Raw genomic sequence first — 22,089 nt, 5'->3', positions numbered from 1 at the left:
GAACATACGTAAGTAAACATGAAGCACAGTGAACCAATCAGCAAAGTGTGGGCTTGTGATGTTATTGCAGGGTTAGTGGTTCTGTGTTAACGAAACTCACCTATTGTTGATGAGTTTTTTTGTAATTCACCGCAAAAAAAAAAAAGCTCTCTTCTTTCCCACCAATCGTAGATTGTTGTTAAGGGAACTTCTGCATTTCAAGAGTGACGCTGTTCGCAAACAACACATGACAGCAAATAAACCAATCAGATTGCACAGGGTGGCTGGGCGCACCCTCCGAGATCGGGTGAGGAGCTCAGTTACCCGGGAGGAGCTCGGAGTAGAGTCGCTGCTCCTTCACGTCAAAAGGAGCCAGCTGAGGTGGCTCGGGCATCTGTTTCGAATGCCTCCTGGTCGCCTCCCGCGGGAGGTGTTCCAGGCATGTCCTAGTGGGACAAGGCCTCGTGGAAGGCCCAGGACACGGTGGTGGGACTATGTCTCCGAGCTGGCCTGGTGTCGCCTCGGGGTCCCCCCAGAACAGCTGGAGGAGGTGTGTGTGGATCGGGAAGTTTGGGCATCTCTGCTGAGACTGCTGCCCCCGCGACCCGGCCCCGGATAAAGCGGAAGAAAATGGATGGATGGATGGATGGAGATTGCACAGATCCGTTGTGAGTTTGGCAGGAGTGGCAAACAAGGGTATCCTGCTCAGACTGATATCCCGGTGTATTAAAAAGACATAGGGGTATCCCTCCTGGACTTGCCAGGCAACCATGTGCTGAGTGAGTAAATAAATAAATAAACAAACAACATTATACAAGCAAGATTCTATTCCATTGTTTGTGTTCTGGCTGAGTGGAGTCTGTTATAAGCTAATTTTTCAGTTGGGTATTCCCAACCAAGACCCTCTATCAAGATAGAGATGTGGCACTGTTGTCTCCCAGCACTCCAGATTGCAGTGAGGCACTGCAGAGAATAATGAAATTGAACTGAAATGAACAAAAGAAATAAGATGCATTGCAGCTTGACCTCTTACCAATTCTTTCTCATACAACCGTGTCAGACACTAGGCAATGTGGGGGAAGTGTCTTGCCCAGGGACACAGCGACTGAGTGCACCTGCTGGATATGGACCACCGACTCTCCAGTCACTAGAGATATCCCACTCTGCGCCAATGTCGCCTCCGTGACAGTCCTGAACTCTCTTCATCTGTGGGTTCACAATTTCTAAAATGACTTAAGTCCATCCTCGTCAGTAGAAACACTTAGATGAGATTAAGATTTGATAAAGCACCAATTTTCTCCCGGAAAGTTGTAAAACATCCCTAGATGTTTGGAAGTGTTGAGTCAAGTTAGGAATGGACCAGAGCTTTAACTAAAATGGATCCATCACTATATGAAGCTGAAAATACTTCGATGCTGGAGCAGAGCGTGGGAACGTATTTTGGTTAGGAGGTGCCGAGGGACAAGATTGCCCCCAAAAACACTTTTTTCTGTGCTTGTTTCCCAATGACTACAATACACAAACTATCCACCAGGGGGTGCTGCAGCACCTTCAGCACCCTGGGTTCCCACAGTCTTGTGGTGGAGATTTAAATGCTTCAGTGGATGTGGAAGTGTCCCATGCAAAGTTTGCTTTACACATCATATTAAAAGGGGACAAGCTTATTGGCCAAGTCACCAGGTAAATATAATTATTTTGCTTACAGTCAGTTCCATACTATTGTATAAAATTGCAAGATTAGCCAAGATTGTTTAATTGCGTGCCTGTTAACCCAAAACACACAATTGTGTCCCTGCATTGGACAATTCGATCCAAGAGTCGCATAACTCGCAAACAAAGGCTCATTTTACTCGTTTTCCAATGAGATGCAGCTCTGGCAGACAGCCAAGAGATGGCACTATTCACCTTATTCCAGGTGTGCCCAAGCAGTGGTGTAGCAAGGGTACCAAGGGGCCCCAAGCAAGAATGTTGGTAGGGGACCCTCTGGCCGCCACCCTGTGTACTGCGCACTGGGAGAGAGGACGTCATTTGGGCAGGAGCTGGTCACCTGACAACTCCCAAATTTTCCTCAGAACAGAAGGCTGAGGTTCTTTGGGTCACGATGAGTGTTACAATAAACTGGCTTCACTATAATAAAATATTATCTAGTGGAGCCATGAGTAAAAAGTAGGTTCTAAAGCAGCACCACAGTTAATAGGACGTCTGTGAATATCAAGCATTTGATGCAAGCTTATAGATAATGGATAAGTTTGTGGAGGCCCTTGACTGTTGGGGGCCCCAGGCAGGTGCCTACCTTGCCTACTGGCAAGCTACGCCTCTGCGCCCATGAAGTCTAAACGTATGGTCTATACGACTGCAGACGTCAAGAGAAAAATCTGTTCTATCTAGACAAAGCTGTTTTCAGATCGCACAGACAAACAGTAGTGCTGACTTGTTGGTGCAAATAAACATTGGACATTTTGCACATGACAATCTCATGTACATATTTTAGCGGTAAACATTTTCCCTCGCTCTCCACTTAACGGACATCCCGCTGTCCCAGTAATGTCAATCTAACAGAAGCACTGATACATGGCAAAAAGGCAAACGTGGGCGTGGTGGAATAAGGTGAATAGGTGGCTGTCTTAAAGAGATTCATTGCATTTTTATGTTCACACCGGTAGCAGAAAGACTGACTTGAGCAACCAGTTCCCATTCCTTCTCTATTAAGACTGCTATTCACCTTCCTGTCACAAGCATGCATAGTGAATGAAAGTGAACTGGTCTCTAAAGTTGATCTTGTTGCTGCCAGTGTGAGTGTGCCCTGAGAGAGAGAGAGAGAGAGTGAATCACTTCATCCCCTTTGCACGTGCTAGTCACAATAAATCCTGTCACCATTCGATTCGACCGTATGGTCACTCAGGTGACCATTGCACAGAACTTTTTTCAATTTATCCAACCGTACAGGAAAAATGAAAACATGTCAAAAAAAATAATCAAATACACAATCATTACTTATAATTTTATACAAGGTTCAAAATTGTATACAAGGTTCAAAAGAAGGAGGTGCATAAAAAAACAAAAAAATGAGTTTTTTTTGCTGACCAATATTTAATAGTCCTCTAAAGTTTGTTGACAGTGACACCTTGTGTTTAATCCTGGTAAAGCTCATCTAATTTGATATCTATCCTTTCAAAAGATTAAAAAAGTACCTCCATTTTGAGTAATACAGTCAACACAGTGTACACATTGGATAACTGACCTTGCCTAGCCTTGCCAGCCAACCAGTCATACTTTCAGATTCTAAAGCAGGAGTGGCTGAGGCCCCGCTCATAGCCATCTTTTCTGTTAATTTGAATTGCCCCAATAACCAAGGCAAATTTGAAACAGCCTGTTGAATTGGCAGGCTATGGCACTGTTTTTCTTCAATGGACTTGTTTGCCATTTTTTGGACAAACTATGCATTTCTTAATCCACCTGTTAGAATAATAATACTCTTTAGAGATTATGCTGGGTCTTTGACTGCGTTTCTGTAAAGAAGAGGGAAAGCGGGTAGTCCGGCTGGCCAGGCTAACAAATTTATAGGCAAATGTAAAAAAAAAAAAAAAAAAAAAAAGGCAAATTGACAGATTTTATACATGCCGTAGTCCCAATTTCCCTTTCTCACATTGTGGGTATACCAGGCAATGCAGTGTCAGCCTTGCATTTTAGTTACACCTGATTTTCCAAATTGTGAGAAACCTGATGCTGAACAAATGTTTCTGAGCATGCAAACGTCTGAGTGCATTCTGTGCATGTATAAACTGGTTCAGACAGATTTTCCTTGTCATTTGGGGCACTGAGCAGATGATTTTCCTCCATGTCTTCTATATGAGACTTTTCGGGGACAGGCTCTTCACTTGGAGCAGCCTCAAGTGCACAAGTCTCTTTTGCTTCACCATGGCAAGGATTTTGATCTTGAGAAGAGGAATTTATCTTTTCTGCTGCTTCTCTTTTGTGATAGCGTAAATGCATCCTATAGACGCACAGAAGACCAAATTTCTTCCCACATTCAAGACATTTGTAGTTTCCACAAGCTTCTTTTTGCTCTCCTGGAGAGGGTTTTTCATTGTCATGGGAAAGGGCTTGATTGGCATTTTGTTGTTTTTTCATTTCCATTTTGTGAAACATGAGATGCTTTATTACATCACTCTGCTGCTGGAAAGGTTGGCCACATAATTCACATGCACTGCCCTTGTGGTAACTCATATGTCGAGATAAGCTACTGGAATGTTGAAAAACACACCTGCAGAGCTTGCATGGATACATCTTGAGTTTCTTGACATTAAAAAGATTCTTTCTCATGCCACAATTTTCTTTTGGTAACAGATTTTTAAATGGTTTTGGTTTCACGGTGTTCTCAGTTGGATTCTCTGTTTTTTGCTGGTGTGTTAAATGGTGTTCTTTCAGGGCAGTTAATTCAGAGAATTGCTCCCCACACAAACCACATCTATATGTTGAGTCCGTTTCATGGCTGGCATTCATCAAGTTTGGTATATCTACATTCAGAGCATGAGCAGATGCACCATTACAAATTCGAAGATTGACTTTTGTGACCTTAGGGGCAACATCAGTTTCAAATGCTGCAGACACTTTTTTACCTTTGCATAGGTAAAATGAGTGGGTCTGGAAGTCTGTCAACCAGAAGAAGGTAAGCTTGCATTTTTTACAGGCGTATGTTCTCTCTAACTTGAATTCTTGATTATTCTCAGACACGCCATGTGACCTTTTAGATGAATGATTCTGAGTCATATGAATTTTCAGTGCATCTGCTTTTACAAAGCGTTTGCCACAACTTGCACACCACTGAAAGCTTTCAAAAGTGTGATTTTGAAAGTGTTTCTTAAGCTCTGGCCTACCTTTAAACAATTTACAACATAAAGTACACCTGTAACCACCCTCCCTGCGATACTGCTGATGACGATGTAAGCACTGCAAGTTGTTAAAAGTTCTACTGCACACTTCACAACTGTAAACATGTCCATGAGAATTGTCAAAATTGGAATCCAATGGCTTTGATGCCAAAACATCTCTTGAGGAAGATTGTTGCTTCAGGAATGGAGAGAAGGAGTTTATCTGGCATGACAAATGAGATGGCAATATTCCAGGAGAAGATGGTCGTTTTGAGTAGTCACTCTGTGTCATCCCACTTAACGCAGTCAGGGTACCATTGTCTTGCAGGACATATTCTCTGGCCACTTCAAATCCATTTGACGAGCCGTCAAAGGCAAAAGAATCTAAAGGTCCATGGACTGACATATGGCTCAACACATGCTGATACTGAGAAAATCCATCACCACATACTGTGCAGATGAAGGTGCATTGTTCTCCAACTACCCTCTGTTTTTCCATTGTGGATATATTTTGTCCAGTCGCTGAAGGCATCACTTCTTCTGGAGTGGCTTTGACGTTTTATCCAGGTTTGAGTCCTAGAAAGATAAATCAGAAAATAAATATTTGTGCTCATGACAAATTGCTTCAAGTTAGCAGAATATGACAGAACTAGCAGCCCTATCTGATCTCAGTAAAGTAACTTTTACAGACAACACGGCTGCTCAGCATCATCCTCAACCTCACCATCATCTATTGATGATCCAACAGCTGAGTTAGTGGAATTTGTTTCTGGTACCGCACATCAATCTCACATCACCTGTATCAGTTACATTGCTGACAGGTTATATCAATGATTGGTTTAGAATCCCCATGGCAATTTGGATTTTTTTTGTTACAGGATTTTACAGGCAAAGTCCTGTAGTGCCTCCCACGTGTGCCTCTAGTGTTTTGAATAGCTGCAGTTGAAATACATGTACAGGTAGTAGCTCCTCTTGAAAGTTGTGTGAATGAAGCAACACAAGCTAGAGACTGTGGATGCCCTCTGCTTCAGTCTCTAGCATTGTCCCCCAGGGCACAATACAGTATATCTTTACCGCATCTAACAATGAACCAGCAGTGTGAACTTGCAAGTCATGACTTGGAGCATGTGTCAAACGCAAGATCCGAGATGATTGAATGTGGCCCTTTGTAAAGCATGAATTGATGAGTTAATGTTGTTAATTATTAGGCCAGTCTTTCACAATATATGCGGCATGCGACCCGCCATGGGAGCTGAATTTTGGCCCACAGCCAAAAAAGGAGTTTGACATCCCTGACTTAGAGACTCCAAGTAATTTGATGACCATTGTCCAAGCATACCTCATAGCAACCATTGCTACCATTCCCCAGATCCCAAAGAAAGGAATGGACCAGGACCCGTCTCTTGCCACTCAAAGACAATAAGCAAGCAAAAAAAAAAACGCTGTCTGCTAATACTTTACCATCCGTCTTGTTATTTGCCAAGAGTTTCATGAGCTGTCAATGACTATGTCCAGCAATGGAAATAGTCACAAAAAGCTGTTTCTGTTGATATTGTAGGCATACCATTTACATTAAAACACAAATCATGTTCACTGACACTGGGCTCCACTAAAAACCCTTGACTAAGGTAGTTTAGTGACTCAGCGATAGATTATTCTCCGCTGCTCTGTCCTCAACTAAAGTGGACACTGACTGGGTAACTCTGTAACAAGTGTACAGTAGATAATGGGTTACCAGTTCAACAAAAGCTCATCATACAATAGACTCATGTTGTATGTTTCTGTTCAGGGCAGCTAACCTCTTGCTGAAAAATCACTTTGCTGTGAGATAAAAAAGCTAATTTGTGACAATTTGGTACACATTTCTGAAACACAAGCCCAGCGTTTTTATTTCACAGGCTGATTGCTGCAATGCCCTTTCAAATCACCAGATGTAGCTTCACATCATTGACTGGTGGCTCAACAACCCAGCATGACATTCCCAGGGAAATGCCCATCACAATGGTATGGTATTAACATTGACCAAAAGGAAAGATGCATTGTACCAAGTTGTAGCAAAAATGCTAATTTCCACCTGTAGTCCCTGGGCAGGTTGATCTTACAGTATACTACAGAAAACCAATGTGTTTACAAAGATCACCATGTGTCAATACGTTCAAGTTACATTGAACCCTGGTTCTCTGAGTGGAGAGACGGTCTCTCCACTTCATACTACATATTGGTCTGGGGAGACAGTCTCGAACACGATAGAAAACGGGGTGACACGGTAGCACAGTGGTTTGCCATATCGCCTCATCGTAAAATCTAAACGGCTTCTTCCTGAATTATCACTTAATTAGCAGCTGGTTAAACAAGGTCATTCTTTTGTTTGTTTGAAAATTTGTTTCACATTTTGTTCACATTTCTCAATTTGTTTCACATTTCTCAACGAGAATAAACAAGATCAGCCACTGTCATGTAAAAAACATTTATTCTTAATTCCATGAATACAGAAACAGCACTTTAATTTAAAATGAGAGCATTATAAGCAGTTGTTGAATTATGAGCAGTTCCCTTCAAACAAAAAATGCTTTTAGGTAAAATTGTTACTTACAGTACAGTAATGTCAGAGGAGTTCTCAACTTGCTGGCCGGGACCCAAATATGGGTTTCAGGCCAGTGTCTACAATCATTGTTGATACGTTATTTTGTTAGAAAGCCTTACAGTCAATGCGTGAATTAAAAGAACTCTAAATACTGTGTTTTGACATTAACCATACAAAAACAGGGCCAAACCGCAAATTGTTATTATAAAAACTAGCAGCGGGCATACATTGTAAGGGCTTCGAGGTAGGGTAATCCAGGGTTGTTTTTGAGGGAATTCTGTCCAATTACGTTGAATATGTGTTGCACTTATCCTTCAAACGTTTTACCTTCTCAGGAATTAACAAATGTGATCATCTTGGGGCCTAAGCTCAGTCTTTTTTTCCTTAAAAGCCTCTGGTACCTTTTGGACCAATGCCCAAAAACAGAAGCAAAAAACAAAAAAAAGGTGGACTGAGTTCAGATTAGACCTGATCATGTCCATACCAAGACTTTTTCAGACAACCTTTCACTTCAAAGAACAGCAAGCGCAAGGTTAAATGACTGTCCTAGACCAACATGTTCATATCCATGAAGAAGTTTGGAGATGTCCCTTGAAGATTGCCGTATGCAGCTATGCTGATCATGTTGTTAATGTACTCAGGACGTTGTCCATGTGAGGTAGCTTGCTGCCGTGTGCGCTTAAATCATTTAGAACGGCACACCAGCCTGGGGACCATGGCCGAAATCTTCGAATGGATTTGAGGATCAATCACAGAACAAGGAGGGACGGCAAGACGATGACGCGCTATTCGACATACTACGCTTGTAGTAAAAGAAAAAGAAAAGTTTATTTACGGATCCTTCATGACAGCAGAAGACGCAACGCCATCTTTCGATCAAAACCGTGTTCTAAATTGTTTCGCTCTAAAATTTACAGTGGGTATGTCATAGGATACAATTGATACGATTGGCTATGGCTACGTGCAGACGCAAATGATAGACATTTATGGCGCCCAATAAACGGCTATGGACAATCGTAAACCACACCTCTCCCACAAAAAAATGAATTGGTGGTCCCCAGACTAAATATGTGTGAGGCAGGGATCAGCTGAAAAAAAAAGGTTAAGATTTCAAATAATTGTTAAATTAAACTCAATACAGCCAAAGTATAGATTTCTTATATCTGGAAAACAAACACATCACACCAGATGTTAAGCAATGAAGGTTCTGAGATTTACAACAAAAACTAAGTGAATAAACATTAAAAAAAACTCTTGTGTTTAACAACCTATTGTATTGTCAAGAACTAACAGCATTTGCTAGTTTTAAATGAGAAAAGGTAATGTGTCAGTACTGTTATACATTTTTAACTTCATTTCTCAACCAAGTACAATATTGTCCCTGTTATATTGTTAGAGATGGGGCGTTTAAGACAAAGTCAACCAGAGAGCAGCATGAACACAGTAGTATTAAACTGATGACTTGGTATCTGTGTTGGCTCTCAGTCGTACAGTTGTCCATCTTCAATGGTTCTTGAGTCATCTTCTGTACTTTGTAGATGAAGTGTCGAATGTTTCACCTCTCATCCAAAAGCCTTTGTCAGCGCACTAAAGTTTCAGCTCAGCCCGCGGACCAACGTTCGACACTTCAAAGTACAGAAGATGACTCAAGAACCTTCATTGAAGATGACGACGTGGTAGCAAACTGTCAACTCACACCCAACCCGTGTTTGGATAACCAGTACTTGCTTTAGCAAATCCAAGAGCATAAGATAGAACGAGCCACCAACATTGACTTACCTCTTCTCTGATGTGCCTCTGATGTGAGGTTAGGTGCCTTCAGAAATTGTCTTGGTACACAAGCTGTTTGACAATGCAAATACCGCACCTACTTGACTTTTGTAAAATAGTTTGTGATCATCTTAATACAATGGATAACTGCCATTTCCTTAGGCCCCATCTTAAATTTTCCCCATGTTCGGTTTTATTTGGTGGAGGAGGGTGTTTCTGCTCCATAGTCTTGCACTGACACTTGATCGTATGTTGGCTCCTCTCATTAAAGCTGTTGGCGCAGCTCATTAAAGCCCCATTTCCACTAACAGTCACTATCCAGCCCAGTTCCTGGTCTACATTCTTTTTCATAGATATTTCAAAGATATGTAGTCTGGGAGCAAGCTAATTGACAGACATTGAAGCGTGATTGACAGACGGCATCAACCAATTAAAGCAACGCTGGATACGTCACAGTAACAAGAAGAAAGAAGAAAATAATGTATCGGTCACCGCGCCACCATCTTTAATGTTTTGGAAGAGTCCGTGGTGGTGACAGCTGGTGCATGATTGGACCAATGTTTGTAAAATTGTGAAATGATAGGTTGCGAGTAGCCGCCCAGACGGTTGTTCTTTTGAACAGAAAAGAGGAGTGTCTGGCAGGCCAGGCAACCCTGACAGGCAAGCGTCCCCACTGCCTAGGACAGGACCAATCCAGGCTGACCAGGTACAAGTTTTGGGACCGAGCTCAGCCCAGGGTCAAAGCGCGCTGAACTGATACTAACGTGACATGAACAAACTGCTAGCCTCTGATTGGCTAGGGGAGAGAGGGCAGTCCTCACTAAAACAGGTCATACAAGATTATTTCACACGATCATACGCTGTTGAAAAACGCAATAATAGCATTTAGCCGCTGTTAGCACAACTTTAGCTGGTGTTGGCATATCATCTGCATGTAGCTTACCTTCATAGTTTCTTTTCTGTAGTGTCTGCCTCTGAATAATTCTATAAACCCTACCAAAAGCCAGTATTTGTTCACATTGAACTCATCGTGCCTTACAAAAAATTCATCTCTGTTCTGTTTTTCCTTCAGTTATGTATATGGGAAATTGTCCCACGTCACGTACTTTGGCCAAACAGTGTTGGGTAGAAGGGCACTACATGGAACCACGGCATAAGTGGAACTGGAGGGCTGGTACTTAAAAAACACCAAGAACCAAAAAGTTCCTTTTGTGGGCAAACGCCTACAGAGTACCATGGACATATTTTTAGTACAGGTAAGAGTAAAGCCAAGTAGGGTTGAACTGTGCTATATAGAGACCAACTAGGTGGTACCCTTTACACCCCTTTTCCACTGGCAAAATTACAACTCATCCCAGTGTCGGGTCTACCCGTGTACTCGAGTGTTTTCACCGGTCAGACCAGGGTCAAAAAAGGTCAGCAAGGTACAACTTGGGACAGTGCTCAACCCTGGGCCAAAGTGTGCTGAACTGATGGGCCATGTGCTGGGGTTTCATAAAGCACAAGATGCAAATCTCTTGAAGACCCATTTGTTTGCAGGGGCCTTTAACACAAGCTGAGCAGGATTATTGGGTGGTTCTTGTTAGGTTTTTCTTATCACAACTGTTTAGTCTTGATTTTAATTTCATTACACCTATGGAGCTGTTCTTTTCCACAATTTGTGACACCTCCAACAGTCAACTCACTCAACCTATTTGCCCACTGTTCGCGCCACTCCCTTCAACATGCCAGAAATGGCTGTCTCGTTTGGATTAGTGTGGGATCAGGAGCCGTGGCTACTGGCTACGCATCCCTTCGGTTCACAGCCAGCACCAGTGTGAACAACGTCAATAGGAGGCTGTTGAGTCCCTTGATCCGCTGTACTGCACTCCAATATTGCTGGAGCGTCACTTTGCCGTAAGCTCCAAGGAGAGGAAAATCAAGTACGCTCTTCTCCCATGTGGATTTTGCTCCAGTCAGTCAACCCGATCGCAGTCTAGTGACATCATCGCGTCAAACTTTGTTGCTATCCGAAGGCGAGTTAAATCACAAAATGGTTCACAAGTCTATATAAATAAAAAAAGAATACAATACCTAAAATGACTTATTTTCTGTTCAGTGCAATCCACTTCTACCAAACTGTCAGTCACGTGACTTGGGAGTGCTTGATTTTTCGTATTTTTACAAAAGCTTGACAACATGACCAATTTAGTACGGCTTGATGGAAGTACTTGGCTTCCCACGAGTCTATTCCACTCAACACACGCGCGGGGTTCAACTTAATAATGGACCGCAGAATCACCCTTTTGGTGGGGTTTGATGTGAAATATTTAATCTGTATAAACTGTCCATTTTAATGAGGGTGATCTCTCCTCTGTCAGTCTGTTTACTTCACAGTGTGGTAAAATGGTAAATGGTCTCAACTTATATCAACTTATATAGCGCTTTTCCACCTACATACAGCAAGGAACCACTCGCTCATTCAGACACCAACGTACACAGAGCCTGGAGGCAAGAATGACGTCGATTTGCAGAAAGAGTGAATGACAGGAGTGTATTTGGGATTCACTCCCAAATACATGGGAGTCCCATGTATTTGTAGCGTTCAATTAACAGTTTAATGGCATGACTCTGGCTTATCAGCTATGTGCTAACTACCGACACTTGCGCGGGTTTTTTATAAGAAAGAAACTAAAAATACTTGAAAATACGACAAAATTACTTTTTGAATTTTGCAGTTTATAACGTTTTAGACAAATCTTCAGTTTTACCTTGCATGTTTCATGTCCGTGAGTTAGCACAGAGCTGATTAGCCGGCGCCGTGATGTTAAACTCGAAAAGTTTAAGCTAATAAAACATGATTTTTTTATGTCAGACCCCGACAAGTGACCAGGAGTGGGTGGGACTGTGGAGCTCTAGAGTTTGGGAATGTGATGTCATATCGCTAATCATTATATTATTAGCAGCAATTGTAAACTAATGGAGATTTTAAAAGTTAAAATACTAGAGTTATTGTTCACATTAAAACACTTGGACACCACAGTGTGTGAGATGTATTTACCAGCAGTTACTCAGCTGCTAACGGAGTTGTTCCACGGCTATTTTCTCCACTTTTTACACAGTTTTTAGTTATGTTAATCAATGGAAATGTATGCTAACAGCTGCAAAGATGGTGGATCACCATGGTAACTGTGGAATTTCCCGAACTCAACAAAACATAATGAGATAAGTTCAATGGTGAGCCAAAAAACGTATTTTTTTGTGCAGGTTACAATCAATACTTTTAGTACATCAAAACTACATCTAGCAGTGAGGATTGAGAGCAAGTTGAGTTGAATTTGTGATTTCAATAAATGGAATACAGGAAAATTACCAAAACATTTGAGGATCTCATGTGATGTTTTGCTTGGGAACCCAGGTGTCTTTCAGCACTGATGAAAAAGTCACTGCTCAATCTGCAACCACTACCATTTCCATTTAAAGCAGGCTACTTAAGCAAAATGTTTAAGTTGCCTGCCTTGGTTTGATTAACTAAATGTGGGATATTTAATCCCTTTGTTAAAATCAACAGACCCCTCATCCGGTATAACGTTATAGGCCTGTAATACAAAAGTGAATGTGACTGTGGGGGGAAAACCCTCAGCGGACTAAAATAAGTCTAAACATAAACAATTTATTTTTTAACGATGACGTAAATAGCAAAACAAATACATTTCACGCATGACAGAAACCTCGTAAGTGAAATTGTTAGACGTTAGCAGTTAAGCTAGCTGTTAGATTCTGAGAAACAAGTTGAAGGAGCAGCGTAAAGAAAGTGTAAACTTACTGTAAAATTATGCAGTTTTATCTCGAAACACGTGTAGTATTCAATGTATTTTCGGGCATGAATGCCTTGTGTGGTCTTTTTCTCTCGTCTGTTCTGCTCTCAGTCAACACGATGGTTGTGTGGCCTGTGTCTGTCTGCGCAATGGGTTGCCTGCGGCCTCAAATGTTCACACTGTTTACTGGCGCCCTCTTCAGACCCGGAGTGCCATCACCAAAATGTCTTCCAAAAATCTAAATCAAACAAAAATGTTAGGCAAATTAAGCTGCCTATAGTGAGTTTTTGTTTTTCATTGTTGTTGTTTATTTTGTTATGGTTACAGCAAGCAAGACACAATATATACTATTGGGGGCTGTATGATTTTATTTTCACATCGTCAACCTGAGCAAAAATGAAGTATAAAAACAAGTGACTTTGTGTAAACAGTGCAAACACAGTAAAATAAGGTAGGCTACTCAATATACAGTGCACAATGTAGTGATGTCACACATAATGATTGGAAAGGACCAATCGCACCCTCTAGTGGTGCAGTAGGTGAACGAAAGAGAGGGTGCTTGTGTAGGTGAATCAGGTGAATGTGCTTGTAGATTTGCTATGCATATTTTAGTGTGATGTCTTGTGACTCCTGTGTGATCCTAGCCCATGTGGATTAGCCTTTTACGTGTAAGTATTTTGGCATATGTGCTCATTAATTAACATGCACTCTCCCAATCAAATAAATAAAATCAATTATTCGATAAATTAGGCCTAGAAATGTTTGTTGTTGTTTGTTGTTGTCTTGGTTCCACTTTGCTTTGTGAGCTTCTAACAAAAGCAAAATCAGTAGAAACATAATTTAAAATTATACCAATCTTTTAATTATTCATCAAAAGCAGACCATTATAAATGGCAATAGTACAAAAGTCCTTAACAGCCATACATAAAACACACACCATATACAATAAACAAACTTCGAGCAGCCATTTAGTACATTTTAGTAACATTTAAAGATTTCTCAATGAAAAAGTTAGGACATAAAGAGGCACATAAAGCATAAGAAGAATGCACTTTATAATACACATTTGTGATCAAGATATGTACAATTACATAATAATATACTTTTCATACAGTCTTAAACCTCTGCTTCAGAGACAGATTTTTCCTTACTCCGACTTGTAATCATTGAGTTTGTGTAGGTATACGAGCGAGACACCTCTTCCTGGAAAGCTGTCTCAAGGACTTTCAGGATCGATTTGCGAACTTTATCCTTGAAATCCTGGCCCATGAACACGTAGAGAAGTGGATTAAGGCAACTGTTCAGAAATGCCAGGCTTGTGGCGATGGGCACCCCAATGGTGATAACGTGGTCTAAAGTTTCACTTGGGGGACTGGCCATGTGATGTACCAACTCAATCAGAGCCATGATGTGGTAAGGGGCCCAGCAGAGGAAAAACGTGGTAATAACTGCAGCGATAATCTTAAAAGGACGACTAGACTGACTGGCCAAACTGCGGTTCCTCCTGAGTCTGTGTATTATGACAGCGTAACAGGAGACAATGACAGTAAAGGGGACGACAAACCCGAGAAGAAAGCGGGTGATGGTCATAGCTTGATGCCGAAACTGTCTGAGCTGGTTGACCGCTGGTGTTTCATAGTCGTCCGAAAAGGCAAAGTTGTTGAAGCAGTTGATTATGTCCTCATTGTGATAAGAGGGTCCGGTGTCTCTTATGATGAAGTATGGTGCGCTGAGGATCAGAGCCAGCACCCAAACGCCAAGACTGACAAAGGACGCTTTTCTCACACTCCTGTGGTTTTGTGCCCAGACTGGCCACACCACAGACACACACCTATCTACGCTGATGACAACCAGAATGTAGACACTGGCGAACATGTTGAGAAAGCTTATGGTACTGTTGAGTTTGCACATGAATTTCCCAAAAGGCCAGTGAAAGTCCATGGCAGTATAGGTGACGCTGAGCGGTAAAAACGCTGTAAAGAGGAAATCAGCCACGGCCAGATTGAGAAACCAAACCGTATTGACAGTTTCCTTCATCTTGAATCCGGTCACCCAGATAACCACGCCATTGCCCAATACGCCAAGCACAAAGGCCAAGCAGTAAACAATGAGAGACATGATGTTGAGGGACTGTCTCAGTTCTGCATGTTCATCCTTGTAGTCGTACTCATCGTCGTCGTACAGAGAAGCGTTCTTTCCAGTCACGTCTGTGGCATTGATGTGGTAAAACGGAGTTGCTGTTATTAAATCCATCATTGTTTGACAAACTGAAAGGCAGAACAAACCATTCATTAGAGCAGCAAGAAAGACACTTTTGAGAGTTTAAGTGAATGTTACTGTGTGTCAAATTACTAATAAGAAATAAGTCTAAATTTTACTTTACTTACTTTAATATTTGCTTTAAAGTTGGCATTCCAAGTTGGCAAGGGCACAACACATTTGTTAATTTGACCAACAACTTTCATTTAGTTCTAGTCTTAGTCTTGCAATGTGATGATGATGCATTTTAGTTTTAGTCAAGATTTGGTGAAATAATTCTTTACATATGGCCCAGTTTTAGTCTACAAAATGTTCATGCAAATTAGAATACTGAAATGCATTAGCATTGACTTTTCGAAAAAGTCAACTATTAAGAGTTTAGAATACTGAAATGAATTTGGTCTATTTAACATTCATTATCATTTCATTCAAAAATAGGCATTTAATCACATTGCACTGCTTTATAGACCTTGACAGATTGCCATATTTGTTCCTTTGAATGACATGAGGCTCTGTCAAACTGTGGCATCGGAAGCTGCGATGATGTTGTAAGTCCCTCCTCTCACTCCTATTTTTATTTAGTTTTTATTAGTAGACTAATTAATCTTGACTGATTTTGACTTGATTTTTCTTCATTGTTTAACTTTAGTCATAAACAAATATAGGCTACTTTGACAATGAAGATGAAAAAATAACATTGCTTTAAAATAGACTAACTTACTATTGACTACCACGTGCAAGTCAGTCTTAAATGATAACTTCAGACTGTCTATTATACACAAGACCCTTTAATCTTAGCTTGCCTTTGATCAGCACATGCATTCGACAAAACGGAGCAAAATAGAAAAGAAACCCCGTTAACGCAACTGAATATAGTTTAAGTCGGTTATGAAGTTATAAAAAGTCTTATTAAAGTAGTTTACCGTGCTGCTCGGAGTTTTCCAGACACTGATGATGCGCCTCACTGCTCTGGGGAGACAGGCAGACTGCGCGGAGCTGAGGGAGCGAGCCTTAAATATGTGACGTCAGCGCACGGCTCAGAGGGAGCGCGCACACGCGCCACAACTACCTCTGTGCGTCTAAATTGCTGCAATTACCATCAAGTGCTTCTTTATTGCTAATCAGCGGGACACGCAGCGACACGTTTTTTAAAGAAATGAGTCTTTGTCTTAGTCTAGGGAAAGTACTGAGGTGAAAACTCTAAAGGCACAAATTGTGGGTTGTTGAGTATGAACCAAAGTATGAGCTGTAGCCCTGATGCTACTGCTTAATATGTGTTTTGCGCAGCAAAGTTAAGCTCATGTTGACTTGTGGTTATCCCTGCAGGTGACATACTGCAGCCTGTTCTGCACCTAGTCCATCTTTAACAGATTTTGTACACATATGCCATGCCCAGGTGTCTACTTAAATATTTGAACTGCCAAAAAATAACATGCATGTTACAGAAGGCCACAGATACATATTACATACGACAGTATCTTAAGCAAATAGCGTTCTATATGTTTATTTGCCTTTGCCGCCAGTCATTCTTGAGCTACATTTTGCAATCTGCAATTCTAGCATAGAAGTGTTCAGTTTTTTTCCATTGGTTTGGCTCATTTCTTGAAACAGAAATTACATTCTTAAAACTCTACGATCATTTGGCAAAACAGTTTTAGAGTTCAGCACAACACTATTGCTCACTTGCAAAAGCTCATATCTCTCCCGAAACAGTTCACTCACGCTTAAAAACGAAGTTTCCTTTTCATTTAAACAGTCAGTGCCCGCAAAATGCTTTGTCCCTTTGGCCTTGTGTGAGCCCCGCAAGTCTAAATGTTTAGATGTTTTGTCACTGTGGCAGAGGACCATTGAAACGTCCCTCATGTCCACCTTTTAGTCTTAGCCCAGTCCTTCATTGACAATGGTTACTGTAACTTTTCTTGTCTAGCGAACAGAATGAAGTTGTATATAAAACTTGAAAAAAATAACAACAACAACAACAACAACAACAACAAAGAAATAGGATTTGAGGGTAAGAGCAGCCTCCAAGGTTTGACATTAACAGTGCACTCATACTGCCAAGGAAATTGTAACCATTATCATTCACACAAATAAATACATTCCATACATCAGAGTAAAAAGAAAATGTATTCAGCTAAACATACTGTAACATAACACACAAACACAAAAAAATATGCAGCCTACAGTGCTGTAAATAAAGCTGGAGTTTCACAACAATTCTTCACTGGTCGCTGTCCTCACTCTCCCACTTCTGGCCAACGTCCTCACCCTCCTGGCCATCCCCACGATGGCCAAAGACTCTCATCCACATCACAGCTTATATTCTCCCTTACGATGCAACGAGGGAAGAAACGGCGTGCATGTCGCAACCATCCCCTACACTCATCTCCTGTAATATCCTCACACAAAGATGTTTTGATCAAACGTGTGACACTCCTCCTTCGTTAGTCAAGTTCAGGTTTGACCTGACTGTTAATTGTTTAATAAATGTATCAAATGTTCCAAGGTATTCATATATGGTATTCATGGTATTGTGTTCTTGGCTAATTTTGACAATTGAACAGACTATTGTGCATGTGATGACTTATACAATGAAATGACACTGACACGTTTTGGAGCAAAAAAAAAACATTAGACTGAGAATCAACAATCAGTTTAGATCAACAAGATTTATTCACTTGAAAATTGTGCTAATTGTAGAGTAACATGTACTTCATCATCTGCAAAGATGTTCTGAGACATTGAGACACGGACTTAGTCATTTGCAATTTGATGAAATTAATGAGAAATTCAATTGTGTTGTGAACAATTGCCAAGTGCATAGGAGATTTGTCCATGTTGTTTTGAGAATGTAATTTCTGTTTCAAGAAATGAGCCAAACCTATGGAGAAAAACTGTAACAAAAACCCATCCAGCTGGAGAGGCTGTGGGGTTTTGAGTATTATGTGTAGGTGGACAAGAATGTACTACCGGTAACTTTATTTTTAAACACCAGATGACTGTATACATGCTTTTATTATCATTATTATTATCTTTTTTTTTTTTGACTTGATAGATCCAAGAGACTTCTGAAGCAATACATGCAGACTGACAAAGTGATCATTATTTACATGCACAACCAATGCACAGTTGTGTTGTCAAAGTAAACACATCCTATCCATCTCTATAGTTTGGTCACTAATCTGACAATAGAAGAAGCCTGATCACGTTCTCACAGATAAAACATACCAGACCCAGCCCTACCCCAAACTCCCAAGCCTGTAGATAACACAATGAAGCTGCACACAGGAACAATGTCCTGCCAATAGTCCAGATGTGAGGGGGAGGAAGAAACAGCGTCCGCTCCCTCTGTGCCTGCTCGCTCTGCATGAATTCAGAGCAACTCCCTTGTTTCAGAGTGTAGGAGGACAAGTCTCTGCTTTTGCACCCCTTTTCTCTGGGATAAATAAACATTCTCTGTGTGCATGTAATCCCGCTGAGAGAAATGCAACACCGTGACCAAAAACCATTCATTCAAATTGAAGCATATACCGTCTAAAATAGCCTAACCCAGCTCTAAATCGTAATGTAAATCTTTACTCAGCGCATGTAAACACAAGCAAACATCCACTATCCAAAAATGATGTGAGGCCCATCCTGCATAAAGGGAAAACTAGCCAGAATTAAACAAACATCAGACCAGGATTAGACCAGGATAACTACACTAAGACTAGAACTTGATTACAAAACAATACTTGAAAGATCTCATGCATTAGGTCTGGAGTTTTTTCATTGTGCACTGTGAGTGTGTGGAAAAGTCTAAAGTCGCTGTGCAGCAGTCTGTAGGGTATATTAATAGCTATCCCAAGGCTATAGTTTGAGGGAAGTCTTCAGAGCCCAGAGCCTTCCAGAGTTCTTGATTTACCAACCAAACCTGCAATTATGTGTGTACCGCACAAATACCAATTTGGGTGTGTAAAACAACTCAAGGAGGTTTAAAGCAGCTTGCATGGAGCAGAGAGTGGCATATGCTCATCGAATTAGGTGTTTGCTAACTGCCCTACAACAGATGAATGAGTGGGGGGAGCGTTGAGGACTATGTATGAGACATTTTTTACATTTGCGTGGGACATCGAGGTATCAATGACACACTGCAGTACCGTGCGTCACCACTGCACAACCAGCACTTTATGCTGAGTGAAAAAACAGCTATGGGCCGGCACTTTTCTAAGCCACTGCTGGACCAGATCCAAAGCATAACCCAGTTTTGAAATGTTCAGATTTGAGTTACACTAACCCAAATAGTGGGAATCTGCCACATGCCCCAGACCACAAAGGTTTGTTGATCTAGTTGTGGCATTGACTGGAACTCAAACCTCTGTCTCACGGCGGTGGAGAGGTCAGGAATTTTGTTTTTAGAGGCAAAATCGCTGCCAGTTTCTATTCACTCCAATGGCTCAGAGTGGGGTTTTCCACAAAAAAAACGCCACACACAAGCAAAAGAGCAGAACCTCACAAACCTAAACCACTTCCTTACAGTCGGGCAGAGTTTGAACCACATGTCCTGGTCCCCCTGAGCAGACGCAAGGACGTGAGCGGCAGCTGGCTCTGGCACAGAACATGGCTGTCAATGCACAGTGTTTTTGATACTACAGCTTCAGTGTGGGTGGGGCTGAAAGTGACACAAATTGCTTTTACTTTACTATTCTTTCCATATCATTATAAACAAATGCATGGTTGTTAAATTAAAAGTTGCTGTGATGCTATTCATTAAAGCTTTGCAGCAACAGCAAAGTAAAGCGATCCAGGTTCCTTACATCCAAGTGACCACATCCAAAATCCTGTTTTTCACACGTGCAAATAAAACAAGCATCTGTGAGTCACATGAGCCACTGACACACAGTCCCACCTTTCAGTAATTAGCCCGGGGGACTTTTGCCAATTTCGTTTTCTCTTAAAAATAACTGCCTCTAAATGTAGATTCTCTACTGAGATACAATTACCAAAGCGGATTGTAGAGCTTATTCACACAGAGGAAGTTCAAAGGTGGAAACTACTTGTAATGCATCTTGAAATGAATTTCTCTTGAGAATGTTTGCAATGTGTGCGACATTTTAACAGAAGTAGCAATACAGTTGTAGCACCACTGTAGCTCATTTACTCTGTATGGATGTATGTCTTTGTGGTTTGCCTCCGGGTGCTTAGTTTTCTCCCATAAACTCCAAAATATGTAGAGGATCTATCTTCCAGCTAGGTGCTCCTGACCTGACCAAGATCCCGGAGATTTGGAGATGGGTCCCTGCGAGCTGCACTGCAGTCCGTCCCCCACAGACAAGTTGCCCCAGGGCTATAGAAGAAAGAGGAGATGATTATACAAGAACAGTACACTTTAACCTTATGCTTATTCTTAGTTACTTGTGACTGACTGATTTATTTGTTTTTATTTGGCCGGGACAGTGCATATCATACAATAAAAATGTCTTTCCCAGATGGCAACCAAGGCCTAGTTTGCATCTGTTGTCCGGCTCGCACACACGCACACGCGCACACACACTCTCTCATTGTTCCTGACCATTGTACATGTTTTTGGTGGTATGAGAAACAGGAGCACCCACAAGTAACCTACGCAAGCAAGGCTCCACCTGGCCAGAAATCGAACCCAGGACCTTCTTGCTGTGTAGCGAGAGCGCTAACTGCTGTGCCACTGTCATGGAAACTAGTAACAAAGGCCTTTGGCGCAGTGCCAGTGTCATAATGACCATCCGGTGGCCCTCAGAGGCACTGCAGGGGGCCTTCAAGGCTTGTCAATAAAACAGTACATTGTACAAAAAAAAAGATAAATAAGATGATATTTATATATTTGTGAACATTTGCTATTTTATATCAGTATTTAGCAACAGACATTGCTATTTGTTATTTCAAATGTAATACATTTTACGATCTAAAGCATGACTCATTATTTTTGAATAGAGAGAATTGTTGTTAATGTGGGGCCTCATGGGATCTTTGAATTCATATTCATCCACCTACCTCAACTCTCACAGCTGTTGTCACAGCTGACTGTTCAGTTGAACAGTGCATTTGTTGTTATGTTATAAATCAGAAATATTTGCGAGGCAACTGTTTTTGTAATATTGGGCTATACAAAAACTATATTAAAAAAAAGTTTCTGTACAATCATATATTCATATGTCACAAGCTCAAAGGCAGGATGAAATAATCCCACTATAGTGAATAAGGCTTAAATTTCATTGGACGCGGCGGTAGTGTGATGACACTTAGTCGTAGCCATAGTAGAAAAGGTCATGTATACAATTTCCTCAGCGGCACTATATTGTGAGGCGTAATAACACCTGGAGCACTTCGATGCTATTGCTGCACAGACGTCGAAGTACTCCAGGTGTTATTATGCCTTACAATATAGTACCCCTTTTTATCCGCTTAGAAAATCGACATTTAATCTAATTTTTGCAACTATACTTGGATCATGTAACGTTTCACGTAACTGTAGTTAAATAGGAAAAACACGGAGCGTGGCAGCTTCTAACTTCACCCCAGTTTGGAGGTATACCTTTGCAGGGAGAGGCTGAATGCTAATAACATTTGCGTGACTGAGGGCACGCACGAAGACCAGACAGGTACGAATCAACTCGTCTAAGCTCAGGTAAGAACATATCTCAGTATGGAAAAACTGTAGCCTGCTAATTTTAATGCTTGACTAGTTTTTCTCAGAATTACAAGACAAATTTACCTACGGATACAAATAAAGCAACCTAACCCAATACATTTGTTAAGTGATGATGTCATCGTTCTACTTCCGGGAACAATGGAGCTATTGCCCTATTCACTA

General features: G+C 41.2%; 2 protein-coding genes across 2 annotated transcripts; both read right to left on the bottom strand.

Moving 5' to 3' along the window:
- Nucleotides 1-3,439: 3,439 nt before the first annotated feature.
- LOC306966130 (uncharacterized protein) lies at nt 3,440-13,167 on the bottom strand. The gene is made up of 2 exons (XM_079560780.1): nt 13,010-13,167; nt 3,440-5,426 (listed from the first exon to the last, which is right to left on the bottom strand). Exon 2 carries the CDS (start codon nt 5,380-5,382, stop codon nt 3,670-3,672), a length of 1,713 nt encoding a protein of 570 aa, XP_079416906.1. The 5' UTR covers nt 5,383-5,426; nt 13,010-13,167; the 3' UTR covers nt 3,440-3,669.
- Nucleotides 13,168-14,014: 847 nt separating this feature from the next.
- On the bottom strand, nt 14,015-16,234 carry fpr1 (formyl peptide receptor 1). Its single transcript, XM_079560793.1, has 2 exons — nt 16,184-16,234; nt 14,015-15,268 (listed from the first exon to the last, which is right to left on the bottom strand). The coding sequence occupies exon 2, from the start codon at nt 15,255-15,257 to the stop codon at nt 14,118-14,120; it is 1,140 nt and encodes a 379-aa protein (XP_079416919.1). The 5' UTR covers nt 15,258-15,268; nt 16,184-16,234; the 3' UTR covers nt 14,015-14,117.
- Between the last annotated feature and the right edge of the window lie 5,855 nt (nt 16,235-22,089).

This window comes from Gobius niger (genome assembly GCF_951799975.1).
Source record: "Gobius niger genome assembly, chromosome: 8".
Lineage (NCBI taxonomy): Eukaryota > Metazoa > Chordata > Actinopteri > Gobiiformes > Gobiidae > Gobius > Gobius niger.
The sequence above is the reverse complement of the archived record's forward strand: the minus strand, read 5'-3'. Positions and strand labels throughout refer to the sequence as shown.